We start from the raw sequence: 19186 nt of genomic DNA on the forward strand, positions 1-19186 counted from the left end.
AGTACGACGCCATATAACTTCCAGAATATGATGATTATGATTATGATGTCACGTGCGTAACATTTCTAAGCGGCCAGCTCCATGCCTTCTCCTTCCAGCTCCAGTAGTGAACCCCCCCGCTCCACAACACCACAAGATGGATTTCTTTTCCATGCTGAAAATGCACGGTAAGACTCAAAGTCCACGGTCATCATCACAGTGACATCACAGTGACATCACAATGACATCACAATGACATCACAATGACATCACAACAATGACATGCCACAAATGCCCCCCTTTTTCTCTGCTTCCGTGTTCGCTTCTTGGTTTCTGTTTCGTCACCGCTAAACCCCTCATCCCTAAACTTCTAAACCCCTTATCCCTAAACTTCTAAACCCCTTATCCCTAAACTTCTTAGACTTTTTTTTTACTATTTTGAAAAACATTGGAGAAATGGAGCTCATAATGTTTTATTCAACTGACAATAAGTGGAGAACTTAGAGTCCAGATGAAAACAAACAAAAATGTACAGACGGAACAAATAAACATTACTGTGCTTTTTTTAAAATCTTTTTTACAAAGCGCTAATGAATCAATCAACTAATCAATGTTCATTGTGAGCGGTGAGATGACGGCAGCACTATTCAGTGTTGATTCCGTCGACTAAAACGCGCTGTGAGCTTGTAGATCTGCTCTCTGCTTTTCAGCAGTCCGACAAAATACATTTTCACTAAAACATTCCAAAATGTGACTAAAACTAAATTAAACACTGAGCCTATAATATTGTTCTTCCACAGCCATAGACATCGTGCAGTTCCAAGTACAGGACGACGTCATGAGAGGTAGTTACTGTACTTACTGTACACACACTCTATAAGTCTATAGCAATGATTACTGTCACAATATAGAGCTATTTAACACTGTTACTGTACACACTCTATAGCAATGATTACTGTCACACTATAGAGCTATTTAACACTGTTACTGAACACACACTATAGCAATGATTACTGTCACAATATAGAGCTATTTAACACCGTTACTGAACACACTCTATAGCAATGATTACTGTCACAATATAGAGCTATTTAACACTGTTACTGAACACACTCTATAGCAATGATTACTGTCACAATATAGAGCTATTTAACACTGTCACTGAACACACTCTATAGCAATGATTACTGTCACAATATAGAGCTATTTAACACTGTTACTGAACACACACTATAGCAATGATTACTGTCACACTATAGAGCTATTTAACACTGTTACTGAACACACTCTATAGCAATGATTACTGTCACAATATAGAGCTATTTAACACTGTTACTGAACACACTCTATAGCAATGATTACTGTCACACTATAGAGCTATTTAACACTGTTACTGAACACACACTATAGCAATGATTACTGTCACACTATAGAGCTATTTAACACCGTTACTGAACACACTCTATAGCAATGATTACTGTCACAATATAGAGCTATTTAACACTGTTACTGAAACACACTCTATAGCAATGATTACTGTCACAATATAGAGCTATTTAACACTGTCACTGAACACACTCTATAGCAATGATTACTGTCACAATATAGAGCTATTTAACACTGTCACTGAACACACACTATAGCAATGATTACTGTCACAATATAGAGCTATTTAACACCGTCACTGAAACACACTCTATAGCAATGATTACTGTCACAATATAGAGCTATTTAACACCGTTACTAAACACACTCTATAGCAATGATTACTGTCACAATATAGAGCTATTTAACACCGTTACTGAACACACTATAGCAATGATTACTGTCACAATATAGAGCTATTTAACACTGTTACTGAACACACTCTATAGCAATGATTACTGTCACAATATAGAGCTATTTAACACCGTTACTAAACACACTCTATAGCAATGATTACTGTCACAATATAGAGCTATTTAACACCGTTACTGAAACACACACTATAGCAATGATTACTGTCACAATATAGAGCTATTTAACACTGTTACTGAAACACACTCTATAGCAATGATTACTGTCACAATATAGAGCTATTTAACACCGTTACTAAACACACTCTATAGCAATGATTACTGTCACAATATAGAGCTATTTAACACTGTCACTGAAACACACTCTATAGCAATGATTACTGTCACAATATAGAGCTATTTAACACTGTCACTGAAACACACTCTATAGCAATGATTACTGTCACAATATAGAGCTATTTAACACTGCTACTGAACACACACTATAGCAATGATTACTGTCACACTATAGAGCTATTTAACACCGTTACTGAACACACTATAGCAATGATTACTGTCACAATATAGAGCTATTTAACACTGTTACTGAAACACACTATAGCAATGATTACTGTCACAATATAGAGCTATTTAACACTGTTACTGAACACACTCTATAGCAATGATTACTGTCACAATATAGAGCTATTTAACACCGTTACTAAACACACTCTATAGCAATGATTACTGTCACAATATAGAGCTATTTAACACTGTTACTGAACACACTATAGCAATGATTACTGTCACAATATAGAGCTATTTAACACCGTTACTAAACACACTCTATAGCAATGATTACTGTCACAATATAGAGCTATTTAACACTGTTACTGAAACACACTCTATAGCAATGATTACTGTCTCAATATAGAGCTATTTAACACCGTTACTAAACACACTCTATAGCAATGATTACTGTCTCAATATAGAGCTATTTAACACTGTTACTGAAACACACTCTATAGCAATGATTACTGTCTCAATATAGAGCTATTTAACACCGTTACTAAACACACTCTATAGCAATGATTACTGTCACACTATAGAGCTATTTAACACCGTTACTAAACACACTCTATAGCAATGATTACTGTCACAATATAGCGCTATTTAACCCATTCTGGACGGGAACCCCTTTTGGTGTTTTAACTAAGCATTATGTTATACTTTAGCTATTGAAAAACAGCAGATCTACAAGCTCATGGCGCGCCACCGAGTGGCGTGCTACGAGCTTGTAGATCTGCCATTGTATTTTAAATCGTTTAAATGCTGTAACTGTTTAACCAAACAACAACACATCACTGCTGTACTTGAACCTCACGTTTTTGGCTGATCAAACAAAGTGTCAGAGCTCGGGCAAACGCCGTTCGAACCCGGCCAATCGGAGCGGGAGCCTGCAGTGTCCCCGGTCGGCCAATCGGAGCGGGAGCCTGCAGTGTCCCCGGTCGGCCAATCGGAGCGGGAGCCAGACTCTCCGCCCAGTCCAACGGCGTCTGCTTGTCAAAGTCCAGAGAGAGAGACGCAGCCTGACAGCGACATGTCTGTAAGTTTATCATTATTATTATTATTATTATTATTATTATTATTATTATTAACATCCTTACTTTAAATCCTGACAAAACCCTCATGTTTCTGTCAGTTGGTGCTCAACCTTTTTCACGTCAAGGACCCCCAGAATTATCTGTAATCGGCCGCCGACCCCCATCTGGAAATATGTTGTTCCAGAGACCCCCCCCCCCCAGAAGCAAAGATTTGAGTTAAAAACATTCGCTCTGAAAGAAAATATATATTCAAAGCGTTCTCTCTCTACTGGCTACTGTATTATGCATTCACGTATACATACGCACACATAAATACGATGTTCACTATATCAGACAATGTTGCACTTAAATGAACAAATAAGGTGTCTAGACCCGTGTTTGGATGGTCAAGGATCTCAGTGAAACCATTCTTTAACGTATGAAGCTATTGTGGAAAAACCAAACCCCTGTGATGAAGGGCAGGGATGGTGGAAAACCAAAGGGGGGTTGAATCCAGTCCTACCAACCTGATTGGTTGAATCCAGTGTGGTCCTGCAGTCTAGACACCGTATTATTTGTTCATTTAGTGAGGGATAATGTCTGGCTAGGTGGTCGTTGTCGGGAGATAATTCACGACGCGAAGCGAAGGTGGTTAAACTCAGACCACATCCATCTATTAGAAGAGTTGCGACATTGAGGGGGCAGAAACCGAGAGCGCTGTTGTTCATGCAGCCTGAACTGAGACAAGCTGGAGTTGGAAATACATTGTTTTCAACGAGGGCGGCGCAAATAAGAGCTATTTTACTGTTTTAACGTATTGTACAGTAACAACTAAAGTCTGTTTAATGTTTATGTTGTACTATTACTACAAAACAATCTAAAATAAAGGGATTTAAGATCATTAAAGCTGGGCTGTTGCCCTGTGAGTCCAATGCATGTCTGCCTACTTCCTGTCCAGGACTTGTCCCAGTTGGTTGTCCTCATTCTCAATAGAAGTCTATGTAGGAGAGCCTCCATTGGACTGAAGCCAATAGAAGTCTATGTAGGAGAGCCTCCATTGGACTGAAGCCAATAGAAGTCTATGTAGGAGAGCCTCCATTGGACTGAAGCCAATAGAAGTCTATGTAGGAGAGCCTCATGAAGTGAAGGCATAACTCTGTCTATATCTAAGGCTCTGCCCATGACTGACTGACCTGCTGTACCCTGTGTGACCAGCAGGTGGAGATGCGTGCTGCTCCAGCCGGTCTAGAACTGGAGTATGTAGATCTGCTCACTCCTTCAGCTCTGAGCTTCCTGCAGGAGCTGGTGTGCACGTTTGACCAGGAGGTAGACCAGGTACGTGCATGCACGCACGCGCACACACACACACACACACACACACACACACACACACACACACACACACACACACACACACACACACACACACACACACACACACACACACACACACACACACACACACACACGCACGCACGCATGTGTGTGCCAGAGATCCTTAAATGTAACTTCTATATATGCCTAATCCCGACATTAACCCCAACCTAAATCTTAAGTTTAGTGTAAAACCTAAATTGTAAATTGTCTCTAAAAATATATTTTGTAGTCTTGTCCAGGGAAATGATTTCTCCCAATGTGTCTTTGGCATGTTCGACTATACTTGTGGAGATAGATAAAGTTTTTATTTTTATGTGTTTTCAGGTCCTGACGTTGCGAGTGTCCAGGAAGGCCCACCTGGACATGACTGGTGACCTGCCAGAGTTCAGAGAGGTCATGACCTCTGACCCCAGCTGGAGGGTGAGCCCCGTGCCCCCCCGGCTGACCAGGAGACACGTGGACGTGGGTGACCTCGCCCCCTGTGACACCCAGCGGCTCATCCACGGCCTGCGCTCCGCTGCACAAGGACTACAGGTACCATCAGTCACTAGGACTACAGGTACCATCAGCCACTATAGGACTACAGGTACCATCAGTCACTATAGGACTACAGGTACCATCAGTCACTAGGACTACAGGTACCATCAGTCACTAGGACTACAGGTACCATCAGTCACTATAGGACTACAGGTACCATCAGTCACTAGGACTACAGGTACCATCAGTCACTATAGGACTACAGGTACCATCAGTCACTAGGACTACAGGTACCATCAGTCACTAGGACTACAGGTACCATCAGTCACTAGGACTACAGGTACCATCAGTCACTATAGGACTACAGGTACCATCAGTCACTAGGACTACAGGTACCATCAGTCACTATAGGACTACAGGTACCATCAGTCACTAGGACTACAGGTACCATCAGTCACTATAGGACTACAGGTACCATCAGTCACTAGGACTACAGGTACCATCAGTCACTAGGACTACAGGTACCATCAGTCACTAGGACTACAGGTACCATCAGCCACTAGGACTACAGGTACCATCAGTCACTATAGGACTACAGGTACCATCAGCCACTAGGACTACAGGTACCATCAGTCACTATAGGACTACAGGTACCATCAGTCACTATAGGACTACAGGTACCATCAGTCACTATAGGACTACAGGTACCATCAGTCACTATAGGACTACAGGTACCATCAGTCACTATAGGACTACAGGTACCATCAGCCACTAGGACTACAGATACCATCAGTCACTATAGGACTACAGGTACCATCAGTCACTAGGACTACAGGTACCATCAGTCACTATAGGACTACAGGTACTATCAGTCACTAGGACTACAGGTACCATCAGCCACTAGGACTACAGGTACCATCAGTCACTAGGACACATTTAGAGGTGGAACAGTGAAACAGTGACGGGGACACATTTAAAGGTGGAACAGTGTAACAGTAACGGGGACACATTTAGAGGTGGAACAGTGAAACAGTGACGGGGACACATTTAGAGGTGGAACAGTGAAACAGTGACGGGGACACATTTAGAGGTGGAACAGTAGAACAGTGACGGGGACACATTTAGAGGTGGAACAGTGAAACAGTGACGGGGACACATTTAGAGGTGGGACAGTGATAAACGGCCTCTCTCTTTCTCTCATCAGATTGACTTTGACGACGGAAACTGTCCTACGTACCACAACCAGATCAAAGGCCTTCACAACGTCTGCAAGGCTGTCAATGGACAGCTCCCTGGTGAGGCCCCTCCCCTTCTAACATTATCACTCCTTATATGGACATAGGCCCCTCCCCTTCTAACATTATCACTCCTTATATGGACATAGGCCCCTCCCATTCTAACCTTATCACTCCTTATATGGACAGAGGCTCCTCCCATACAGCAGGCTCCTGTGCTGATGCTCCGCCCACGTGCCTGGAACATGGTGGAACACAATATGATGGTAACGCACGCACACACACACGCACACACGCACGCGCACACACACGTACACATAATTCAACACGAAAAAAATAATGTTTTCAAGATTAGAGTTGTATTAGATTGTAATTACAATTGGATGTTAAGAACATCCCAAACATTGTGTGTTTCTGTGTGTGTGTGTGTGTGTGTGTGTGTGTGTGCGTGTCTGTGCGTGCGCGTGTCTGTGCATGTGTGTGTGTGTAGGTGAACGGTAAAGAGGTTCCAGGTCCTCTGTTCGACTTCGGTCTGCTGATGTTCCACTGTGGCAGGAAACTGTTCCAGCACCAGAGTGGACCCTTCTTCTACCTGTCCAAGGTACACACGCACGCACACACACGCACGCACGCACGCACGCACGCACATAATTCATAAATATCTTCCTTGGACTATCTTAAAATCCTCTCCTCTCCTCTGTTCTGATTGGCTGACAGGTGGAGAGTTACCATGAAGCTAGGTTGTGGAACAACATCTTTGTCTGGACACAAGATAAGGTTGGTTTAATTTGTGACACAATTACAATTTACAGTGTAGGGCGTTTATCGGACGCTCTTAACCCATTCTGACCTGAGATCAGATTCATACGAGGTTTCCACGGGACACACACTGGTCTGATTAACCCATTCTGACCTGAGATCAGATTCTAAAAATGTCAGTCGTTCTTCGAATTTTTCAAAAATAGCAGACCTACAAGCTCGTATCGCGCCACTCGGTGGCGCGATATGAGCTTGTAGATCTGCTATTTTTCAATAGCTAAAGCATAACATGATGCCAACACCAAAATGGGTGCCCGGTCAGAATGGGTTAATCCAGAGAGATTTACAGTGAGCAAGAACAACAAGCATGGGATACATCAAATACACAAAGGATTGTCATCATGAATCATACCTAAGCTAAGAACAGTGGAATATTCTATAATATAATGAGTGCTATGTCTACATAAAATGCTATCTAAGTTCCATAAATGGAGTCTTTGCATACGCCTGTAAGGTGGTCGAGGCTAGGGGGAGGGGCTACGGGCTATGATGGAGTCTGAAGAGGTGGGTTTTCAGAATAAGATGGAGTCTGCAGAGGTGGGTTTTCAGAATAAGATGGAGTCTGCAGAGGTGGGTTTTCAGAATAAGATGGAGTCTGCAGAGGTGGGTTTTCAGAATAAGATGGAGTCTGAAGAGGTGTTTTCAGAATAAGATGGAGTCTGCAGAGGTGGGTTTTCAGAATAAGATGGAGTCTGAAGAGGTGGGTTTTCAGAATAAGATGGAGTCTGCAGAGGTGGGTTTTCATAATAAGATGGAGTCTGCAGAGGTGGGTTTTCAGAATAAGATGGAGTCTGCAGAGGTGGGTTTTCAGAATAAGATGGAGTCTGAAGAGGTGGGTTTTCAGACTAGGGTTACTCCTCACCAACACTGCATGCACTAGATGAGGTTGCTTTGTAAACAAACACAAATATAACTAGGGTTACACCGTGACCTCACCAACACTAGATGAGGTTATATACAGATAGTCTGAGGTCAATAAATTATATTCAGTTTTCTGATCTGGTCTGGAACGGGGAAACAACTTTAGTTTACATCATCAGGTTGACCTCTGTGGAAAGCCTGGTGACACCAAGATTACACACAATCACAGATTTATTATTATTAGTAAGCTGTATTTTATACTATGTCGCACGAAGTTGTAATAAAATAGCATTGTAATACCATAGCGCTGTGCGTGTGCGTGCGTAGTTGGGTCTTCCCCAGGGGACCATCATTGTAATAGCATAGCGCTGTGCCTGCGTGCGTAGTTGGGTCTTCCCCAGGGGACCATCATTGTAATACCATAGCGCTGTGCGTGTGCGTGCGTAGTTGGGTCTTCATTGTAATACCATAGCGCTGTGCGTGTGCGTGCGTAGTTGGGTCTGTTGTAATAAAATAGCATTGTAATACCGTAGCGCTGTGCGTGTGCGTGCGTAGTTGGGTCTTCCCCAGGGGACCGTCAAAGCCTCGGTGCTCATAGAAAACGTCCTGGCGGCGTTCGAGATGGAGCAGATCCTGTTTGAGTTGAAGGAACATTCAGCAGGACTCAACTGTGGCATCTGGGACTACTCTGCCTCCTTTATCAACAAGTTTGGTGAGTCAGGAGTCTGGACTAGATAATTGGCACCGGGTGAAAGAAACTGGGTTACAAAATCGTGGAATAAAAATTATATATTTAAAAAAAAAAGAGAGACCGAACCAGAGCGTAATTAAGCCCCAGACCTCAACTTTGAGGTCAGCGGGGCTTACGCACGTATGCAAGTGCTGCAGTTCCACTTTGTGCCAGTAGGTGGTGGCAGCGTCAACGTTGGATAGCCTTACTGGGGTAAAAATGGGTTCAAATGGTACGTTGTGTTGTTCCAGGTCAGAGGTCATGATAGCCTTACTGGGGGTAAAATGGGTTCAAATGGCATGTCGTGTTGTTCCAGGTCAGAGGTCGTCGTTCGTTCTCCCGGACCGCAGCAAGTACGTGAACATGCAGAAGCACTTCCTGTCGTCCTACATGGACCTCCTGGTGCAGACCTGCCACCGGCGAGGGGCTCTGGCCACGGGCGGCATGGCCGCCACGCTGATGCCCCCAGAGGCAGACAGCGCCACCTACAGGACACTGCTGGACACCGTCACCAGGTATAGGACCACGTTGACACGCCCCAGGGGTTATTTAATCCATTCTGACCTGAGATCAGATCCTAAAAATGTTCTTCTACATCCTGACATGTTTTCTGAAAAAGCTGTGTTTCTATGTCAGTCGTTCTTCGATTCTTCAAAAATAGCAGACCTACAAGCTTCGTAGCGCGCCACCTCTGCTATTTTTCAATAGGAAAACAACCGCACACTGTCTTCAAATGCAGTGACCAACTTTTATTTACCTAAATATGCGGCCTTCATAAAGATAGCCTTTGAAGGCCGCAGAGGCCCAAATGTTGCTATTTCCCTGTAAATAAATGGTGGTCACTGCATTTGAAGACAGTGTGCGGTTCTTTTCCTTGTTCATTTTTGGGGCACCGTAACCCTCTCCTACGCACCTGTCACCTGTAGAGGGCACCGTAACCCTCTCCTACGCACCTGTCACCTGTAGAGGGCACCGTAACCCTCTCCTACGCACCTGTCACCTGTAGAGGGCACCGTAACCCTCTCCTACGCACCTGTCGCCTGTAGGTGTGCAAAAAGCTTTGCTTTTCAATAGCTATAGCATAACATAATGCGAACACCAAAAAGGGGTCCCCGCCCCAAAATGGGTTAATCCGTTAAATCAGAGCGCCCAGCGATTTATAGCTAGCGGAGCACTTCTACCGACAGACCGGACGTTGTCCCGGATGTAGCTGAAGCAGCTAAATGTAGCCAAAACACTCCCGAGGCGATCGACAACAACGGGAGGTATGATTAAATCTACCGCGACGGGGCCGTCTGACACAGGATATTTTCTTAGAATCGGACGTTCTGGCCCAGGCGTTGGCGTAACCGTCTGGGGCACCCGACTGGTGACCCAGTCGCAGTGTGGCCGCGGGTTCGACTCCCGAGCCCGACACGGCCTTTACTGCATGTCTTACCCCCCCCCCCCCCCCCATCTCTCTCCCGTTTCCTGTCAGCCTACTCCTGTCTGTCCCTTCAAAAAACCAATAAAAGGCGTAAGCCGCAAAAGGGAGGGGGGGGGGACGGGGACATTTTCGATGATGTCCCACTGTTGCGCAACATCGAATGTTGCGCAACAGGCGCTTCCAGGCGGTGGTGGAGCGATGCGATCGGTTTTGATATCAATAACCTTCGTCTTTGACGGTATTGTGTCTTGGTCTTATTAATATTATAACTACCATTCATTGTGTCTTGATCTTATTATTATTATTATTATAACTACCATTCATTGGGTCTTGATCTTATTAATATTATAATATATAATATAACATCTTGATCTTTGTCTCACATTTCAGACTCAAACTGCTGGAGATCAAAGCTGGTGTGGACGGTTTCATGGTGTACGATCTGAGCCTCATAGAACCCATGCAGAGAGTAAGAATATTAATATTACATTATTAATATTACATTATGATGAGTAAGACTATTAATATGACATTATGATAGAACCCACTATTAATATTACATTATGATGAGTAAGACTATTAATATTACATTATGATGAGTAAGACTATTAATATTACATTATGATAGAACCCATGCAGAGAGTAAGAATATTAATATTACATTATGATGGAACCCATGCAGAACGTAAGACTATTAATATTACATGGCTGTTATTACATGGCTGTCCTACCAGCTCTTATAACAGTGAACTACTCATGGCTGTCCTACCAGCTCTTATAACAGTGAACTACAAACATGGTGTCCTACCAGCTCTTATAGCAGTGAACTACAAACATGGCTGTCCTACCAGCTCTTATAACAGTGAACTACAAACATGGCTGTCCTACCATCTCTTATAACAGTGAACTACAAACATGGCTGTCCTACCAGCTCTTATAACAGTGAACTACAAACATGGCTGTCCTACCAGCTCTTATAACAGTGAACTACAAACATGGCTGTCCTACCAGCTCTTATAACAGTGAACTACAAACATGGCTGTCCTACCAGCTCTTATAACAGTGAACTACAAACATGGCTGTCCTACCAGCTCTTATAACAGTGAACTACAAACATGGCTGTCCTACCAGCTCTTATAACAGTGAACTATAATCATGGCTGTCCTACCAGCTCTTATCGAACTACAATCAGCGTATAACAGTGAACTACAGCATATAATGAACTACAATCATGGCTGTCCTACCAGCTCTTTCAGACTCACACCCGAGGAGACAACCAGCTGGATCAACTTAGAGAAGACGTCAGAGTGACCGCTGAAGACCTGCTCACCATGCCCTCGGTACGTTGTTATTATTATTATTATTATTACTACAAGATCCTACTCGGCATGCCATGCAATTAAGCAATATTACACGAGAGGGTGTGGGTTAACGTGATTATTGCCACGACAGTGATGCGGTCAGGAACGAGACGGAGTCGAGTTCCGCAAGCATCACTGAAAACCACACCCTCAAGTGTAATATTGCAATTCTACCACAGTTACCCTTAAAACTAAGAAAATTGCTGAAAGAATATATATTTTTAAATGACAGATGTAGTCACTATACGACCACAAATGTCCCAAGAAACTAGCTAGCCTAGCCACCGAGTTTGCTATAGCGCTCTGGGAGAACAGAGCGGCTGAATTCTTTGTTTTGATTATAGGTGGTGAACGGTGCTGGTTTAACCACCGGCTAGAAGGCTGTTTCAACCAATCAAAACTGCTTCCTCGAAACGACCTGTGGTAGAATAAGTAATATTTGTGTCAGTTGTGTGGTGTACAGGAGAGACAGTCTACTGTCTACAGTACACTATAGACAGTAGAGTGATGTGAAATTATTCTGTTGTCTAATAATAACAATGTCCATGTTGTACAGGGTGGAGTGACTCTGCACGGATTACAGTACAACATCACAGTGGGGATTCTGTTCATTGACGCCTGGCTGTCAGGTAAACATGTTTCTATTGATGCTGTAAACATGTTTCTGTTGATGCTGTAAACATGTTTCTATTGATGCTGTAAACATGTTTGGGTGGTTTAGAGAAGGGAGAAGAGTCTTGGACGTGTGGAGCGTTGTCCAGGGTGTTTTAGAGAAGGGAGAAGAGTCTGGGACGTGTGGAGCGTTGTCCAGGGTGTTTTAGAGAAGGGAGAAGAGTCTTGGACGTGTGGAGCGTTGTCCAGGGTGTTTTAGAGAAGGGAGAAGAGTCTGGGACGTGTGGAGCGTTGTTCTGGGTGTTTTAGAGAAGGGAGAAGAGTCTGGGACGTGTGGAGCGTTGTCCAGGGTGTTTTAGAGAAGGGAGAAGAGTCTGGGACGTGTGGAGCGTTGTCCAGGGTGTTTTAGAGAAGGGAGAAGAGTCTGGGACGTGTGGAGCGTTGTCCAGGGTGTTTTAGAGAAGGGAGAAGAGTCTGGGACGTGTGGAGCGTTGTTCTGGGTGTTTTAGAGAAGGGAGAAGAGTCTGGGACGTGTGGAGCGTTGTCCAGGGTGTTTTAGAGAAGGGAGAAGAGTCTGGGACGTGTGGAGCGTTGTCCAGGGTGTTTTAGAGAAGGGAGAAGAGTCTTGGACGTGTGGAGCGTTGTCCAGGGTGTTTTAGAGAAGGGAGAAGAGTCTGGGACGTGTGGAGCGTTGTCCAGGGTGTTTTAGAGAAGGGAGAAGAGTCTGGGACGTGTGGAGCGTTGTTCTGGGTGTTTTAGAGAAGGGAGAAGAGTCTGGGACGTGTGGAGCGTTGTCCAGGGTGTTTTAGAGAAGGGAGAAGAGCCTGGGACGTGTGGAGCGTTGTTCTGGGTGTTTTAGAGAAGGGAGAAGAGTCTGGGACGTGTGGAGCGTTGTCCAGGGTGTTTTAGTGAGGGTTCTGCCAGCTTCCCTGCGTATATGACTGTAGCGAACTGATAAAACGTCTCTCTCTCTCTCTCTCTCTCAGGTAGAGGTCATTTCTTCTACAGAGGGCAGGTGGAGGACTCGGCCACAGCAGAGATCTCCAGATCACAGGCGAGTCCAGGGTTCAAATCTTCACCTTTACTTTTGTAATGCATATTATTTAAATTAATATACATTAAGAAGTCGCTCAAATATACTCAAATCAGACTAAACAACAAAACAGCAGTGGCTGATCTTTAAGGGACAAAATACTTAAAAATGCATTAATTATTGCAACAAAACTTGTTAGTTTGTGCACCTTAAATAATACATTGTCTGCGATGTCATGAATGCAACATATCGGTGAGGCATGTATACAACCTGATCACACAAGATTGATTGATTGATTGAAGTATTAATTAACAGATTGATTCAAATTTTACGGGGGCCAGATTTGAATTGCAGCCGTTCGTAGGTGATGTCATCATAAATATCACTACATAAGGCATCGTGTGACGTGTGCGTGCGTGTGTGTGTGTGTGTGTGTGCATGTGTGCGCGCGTGTGTGCGTGTGACGTGTGTGTGTGTGTGTGTGTGTGTGTGTGTGTGTGTGTGTGTGTGTGTGTGTTCAGGTGTGGCAGTGGATTCGTCACCAGACTCGTCTAGAGGACGACGGGCGCACAGTGACCAGAGCTCTGGTCACTGACCTCACTGTCAAGGTCATCAACGACCTTCTAGAGGTCACGCACAAACACCATGTCAGGTACGCACGGTCACACGCACGCACGCACGCACACACACACACACACACACACACACACACACACACACACACACACACACACACACACACGCACACACACACACACACACACACACACACACCTTCTAGAGGTCACGCACACGCATTTAATCCATGAAATCAGCCTGTGGAGCGGCGCTCCCAGCCTGTGGAGCGGCGCTCCCAGCCTGTGGAGCGGCGCTCCCAGCCTGGCCTAGAGCATCACACTGTACTAATTAACAGGACGGAGACCTCCGTCTGGGGCTCTTAACATGTTAACAGTTGCGTCACTGTGTTTCCCAGGGCCGTACACATTAACAGTTGCATCACTGTGTTTCCCAGGGCCGTACACACTAACAGTTGCGTCACTGTGTTTCCCAGGGCGGTCCAGAGGCTGACCACGGCCGCCAACATGTTCGTGGAGGTGGTTCAGCGGAGAGACTTCCCAGAGTTCCTCACCACGCACCTCAACCTGGACCACACCTTCCTCAGCTCCCAGGGGCCCGGGGCCCCGCAAAGCCCCTCCCCCGCCCCCACACCCCCCCCCCCCATCCGACACGGTGCCCCTCCCCAAGCTGACCACCCGACCCGACCCCCACCACCCCCACCCCCCCACCACCGCCACCAAACCCCAGAATACCCGCCAGCTCCCAACACTGACCCCTCGACCCCAACGCCCAACGAAACCTGCGTCCAAACTCTGACCTCTGACCCCCGACCACCAAAAGTCCCGTGGTGGGAGTTCTGCTGTGGTTCTGATTGGTTGGAGTCCCGTGGTGGGAGTTCTGCTCTGGTTCTGATTGGCTGGAGTCCCGTGGTGGGAGTTCTGCTCTGGTTCTGATTGGTTGGAGTCCCGTGGTGGGAGTTCTGCTCTGGTTCTGATTGGTTGGAGTCCCGTGGTGGGAGTTCTGCTCTGGTTCTGATTGGTTGGAGTCCCGTGGTGGGAGTTCTGCTCTGGTTTTGGTGAAATAATATGAAGTAGTTCCGGTCATTTTGTGGGGGGGGGGGGGGGCACTGGGGGGCCACGCAGTAATTGTTGATCTATTTCTAAAATATTAGTGCAACTTTCGTTCAACTTCAACTCTATCACACGGAACTATGTGTTTTGTGTCCATATCACTACGCCCAAAAAATAGTTCCATGTGATAGATAGAGGGGTCAAAGTTGAACGAAAGTTTTGAAATAGGTCAACAATACATACATATATAATATAGTTTTGTGAATTAATGTACTTTTACTGTGTGGCCCCCAGTGCCCCCCCCCCCCCCCCCCCCCCCCACAAAATGACCGGAACTACTTAATGTTTCACCAAAACCACAGCAGAACTCCCACCACGGGACTCAGCCAATCAGAACCACAGCAGAACTCCCACCACGGGACTCAGCCAATCAGAACCACAGCAGAACTCCCACCACGGGACTCAGCCAATCAGAACCACAGCAGAACTCCCACCACGGGACTCAGCCAATCAGAACCACAGCAGAACTCCCACCACGGGACTCAGCCAATCAGAACCACAGCAGAACTCCCACCACGGGACTCAGCCAATCAGAACCACAGCAGAACTCCCACCACGGGACTCAGCCAATCAGAACCACAGCAGAACTCCCACCACGGGACTCAGCCAATCAGAACCACAGCAGAACTCCCATCACGGGACTCAGCCAATCAGAACCACAGCAGAACTCCCACCACGGGACTCAGCCAATCAGAACCACAGCAGAACTCCCACCACGGGACTCAGCCAATCAGAACCACAGCAGAACTCCCATCACGGGACTCAGCCAATCAGAACCACAGCAGAACTCCCACCACGGGAATAAGGAACATGGACATTATCAACCCCCCGACATTCTGATTCAGAAGATAAGAGAACATTTAACATGAACTGTAAAAATATTCTTCAGGAATGATTATGCTTCAATATCGTATCAATATTGAAACAACGGAGTGAAAATAAACCGATGATTCCCAATTAATAGGTTGAATTTATCAAGTCCATTTTACTGGTCTACTGCACATGGTCTCACATGGTCTACATCACATGGTCTACATCACATGGTCTACATCACATGGTCTACTGCACATGGTCTACTGCACATGGTCTCACTGGTCTACTGCACATGGTCTACTGCACATGGTCTACTGCACATGGTCTCACTGGTCTACATCACATGGTCTACTGTACATAGTCTAGTGGTCTTACTGGTCTACTGTACATGGTCTACTGCACATGGTCTACTGCACATGGTCTACTGCACATGGTCTCACTGGTCTACATCACATGGTCTACTGTACATAGTCTAGTGGTCTTACTGGTCTACTGCACATGGTCTACTGCACATGGTCTCACTGGTCTACATCACATGGTCTACTGCACATGGTCTACTGCACATGGTCTCACTGGTCTACATCACATGGTCTACTGTACATAGTCTAGTGGTCTTACTGGTCTACTGTACATGGTCTAGTGGTCTACTGCACATGGTCTACTGGTCTTACTGGTCTACTGTACATGGTCTACTGGTCTTACTGGTCTACTGTACATGGTCTACTGGTCTTACTGGTCTACTGTACATGGTCTAGTGGTCTACTGCACATGGTCTACTGGTCTTACTGGTCTACTGCACATGGTCTACTGGTCTTACTGGTCTACTGTACATGGTCTACTGGTCTTACTGGTCTACTAATACATAAAAAATCTCTCTAAAAAAAAAAGTAAACCAAACGATCACCACGGCAACGCCGTGCGCCGTACGGTGACGTCACTCCAACGCCACAGATATTTACATTTATAGAAGAGCCGGGCCGGCCCGTCCAGACCCGCGGGCCGAAAACCAGACGAGACGCTACAAAGAAACAACGTGAAAAACACCGAGACCAACGATATGTACGACAGCATGAACCGTGACGACGATAGCTCCTCCCCCCTCCACCACAGCATCAGCGGCAGCAGCTCCTCCCCCTCCTCCTCCCACGGCAGCGAGCAGCGGGACGGCGAGAGCCTCGCCGGCGGCCCGCCGCCACCGCGGACCCCAGACGACCACGACGAGACCCCGGAGGACCGCGAGGACGACGACGTCCGCCTCCTGGACGATCTCCACCGGCGCTACCGCACGCTGAAGCGCGAGCGGCGCCGCCGGCAGCTCCACAACACCCACTGCCAGGACGTGGCGGCCAAGCAGCGCCGCGAGATCGTCCGGCTGCGGCGGCGGCAGGCCGACATCCGCCGCGGCCTGGCGGCCTCGGGGCGGCGGCAGGACGCCGAGGCCGCGCAGCGCCTCGTCCTCCTGCTGGACATGGACGACATCGACGCGGCGGCGGAGCGCGAGCGCCGCCGGCGCGCCCGGCTGGACGGCGAGGTCGCCCGGCTGACGCGCGTCCTCACCAAGAGGGCGGCCACCGCGGCGGGGCAGGAGAGCCGCGCGGGGCACGCCCGGCGGGCCGTGGTCTCGCTGGACCGCCGCCTGGAGGCGGCGCTGCTGTCCTTCGGCGAGCGGCGTGCGGAGAACAGCCGCACGCGCGACGAGCTGGACGTCCTGCGGAAGGAGCGGCTGCACTTCCAGGAGTTCTACGGCCGGCTGGACGGCGAGCTGCGTGCTGCGCGCCGCCAGGTCATGGAGGTCATCGGCCGGACCAACGCGCTGTACGACGCGCGCGTGGACGCGCAGCGCCGCGCGGCCGCCGTGCGCCAGGCGGCCGCGGTAGAGCTGGAGGGCCACGCCGCGCGGCTCCGCCAGCAGGGCCGCGCGCTGGCCGCGCGGCAGAGGCACCGCGGCTTCACGGCCGCCAAGACCCACGAGAAGGTGGGGGGCGAGGCGGAGGAGCGGCGCTGGGTGGACCGGCGGGGCGGGGAGGCCTGGGACCGCCTGGAGGACGTGTTCCTGAGGATCAAGGCCGTGACGGGGGAGCCCGCGCTGGGCCTGGAGGCGCTGGCGCGGCGCTTCGTCACGGGGGAGGAGCTGAACGCCGCACTGGCGCGCACCATCGCCGCGCAGCTGGAGAGCACGGCGCGGGCGCGGGAGCACGTGCGCGCCACCGAGGAGGAGATGCGGCGCGTGCGCGAGGAGGACGCGGACGCCGAGCTGCGCCACCAGGAGGCGCTGCGGCGCACGGAGGACGAGCAGAGCAAGCTGGACGCGCAGATCAAGGAGACGGTGGCGCTGCTCAACAGCACCAACCGGGTCATGGAGAAGATCAAGGAGCTGGTGGCCGCCATCCTCAACGGCGTGGCCCGGACGGAGCGCCAGGCCATGGAGGAGCGGCTGCAGAGCCTGGGCATCACGGAGGACAACATCGGGTCCTACCTGGAGCTGGTGGAGAGGAAGACCGGAGAGCTGCTGGTGTGGCAGGCCACCTTCCAGCCCAAGGGCAAGACGGAGGCCTTGACGGGGGGGGCCGGGGAGGACGAGGCGCTGGACGAGGCCGCGGCCGCCCCGGGGTTCAAGTTCGAGAACTTCGTGGTGTCCACCGACGACGGATGCTGAGGGGTTTTGTGGGGGGGTCGTCTCGTTTTGAGGAGTTTTGGGGGGGGTCGTCTCGTGTGACATTAACTACATGACTAAATGCCCGTCCTCTCCGTGTCGTTACACACCTGCATCTCCGCTAGCTAAAGAGTGCTGGGTTGAGCCCCGAAAAATAGCTGATCTACAAGATCTACAAGCTCTCAACGCGTCACAGGAGTGTGATTATCTTTGTTTGTGTTACCGCCGGCTGACGCGTGGAGATGATTCAGAACAAGATGATTCAGAAGATGATTCAGAACAAGATGATTCAGAACAAGATGATTCAGAACAAAGATGATTCAGAACAAGATGATTCAGAATAAAGATGATTCAGAATAAAGATGATTCAGAATAAAGATGATTCAGAATAAAGATGATTCAGAATAAAGATGATTCAGAATAAAGAGATGATTCAGAATAAAGATGATTCAGAATAAAGATGATTCAGAATAAAGATGATTCAGAATAAAGAGATGATTCAGAACAAGATGATTCAGAATAAAGATGATTCAGAACAAAGAGATGATTCAGAACAAGATGATTCAGAACAAGATGATTCAGAATAAAGAGTTGATTCAGAACAAAGAGATGATTCAGAACAAAGAGATGATTCAGAATAAAGATGATTCAGAACAAGATGATTCAGAATAAAGATGATTCAGAACAAAGAGATGATTCAGAACAAGATGATTCAGAACAAGATGATTCAGAATAAAGAGTTGATTCAGAACAAAGAGATGATT

General features: G+C 47.4%; 1 protein-coding gene across 1 annotated transcript; it reads left to right on the forward strand.

The window, feature by feature from the left end:
- Positions 1 to 74: 74 nt before the first annotated feature.
- Positions 75 to 18425, forward strand: ugl (ureidoglycolate lyase; the record flags this gene model as incomplete). Its single annotated transcript, XM_080773535.1, has 18 exons — positions 75 to 167; positions 780 to 824; positions 3161 to 3360; positions 4553 to 4672; positions 5039 to 5248; positions 6396 to 6486; positions 6616 to 6692; positions 6917 to 7027; positions 7144 to 7203; positions 8662 to 8818; positions 9153 to 9351; positions 10653 to 10731; positions 11510 to 11602; positions 12180 to 12252; positions 13222 to 13289; positions 13790 to 13920; positions 14320 to 14665; positions 16737 to 18425. The coding sequence occupies exons 1-18, from the start codon at positions 137 to 139 to the stop codon at positions 18423 to 18425; spliced, it is 3780 nt and encodes a 1259-aa protein (XP_080629661.1). The 5' UTR covers positions 75 to 136.
- Between the last annotated feature and the right edge of the window lie 761 nt (positions 18426 to 19186).

The sequence above is a fragment of the Protomyctophum bolini genome (assembly GCF_963924005.1).
Source record: "Protomyctophum bolini genome assembly, chromosome: 10".
NCBI lineage: Eukaryota > Metazoa > Chordata > Actinopteri > Myctophiformes > Myctophidae > Protomyctophum > Protomyctophum bolini.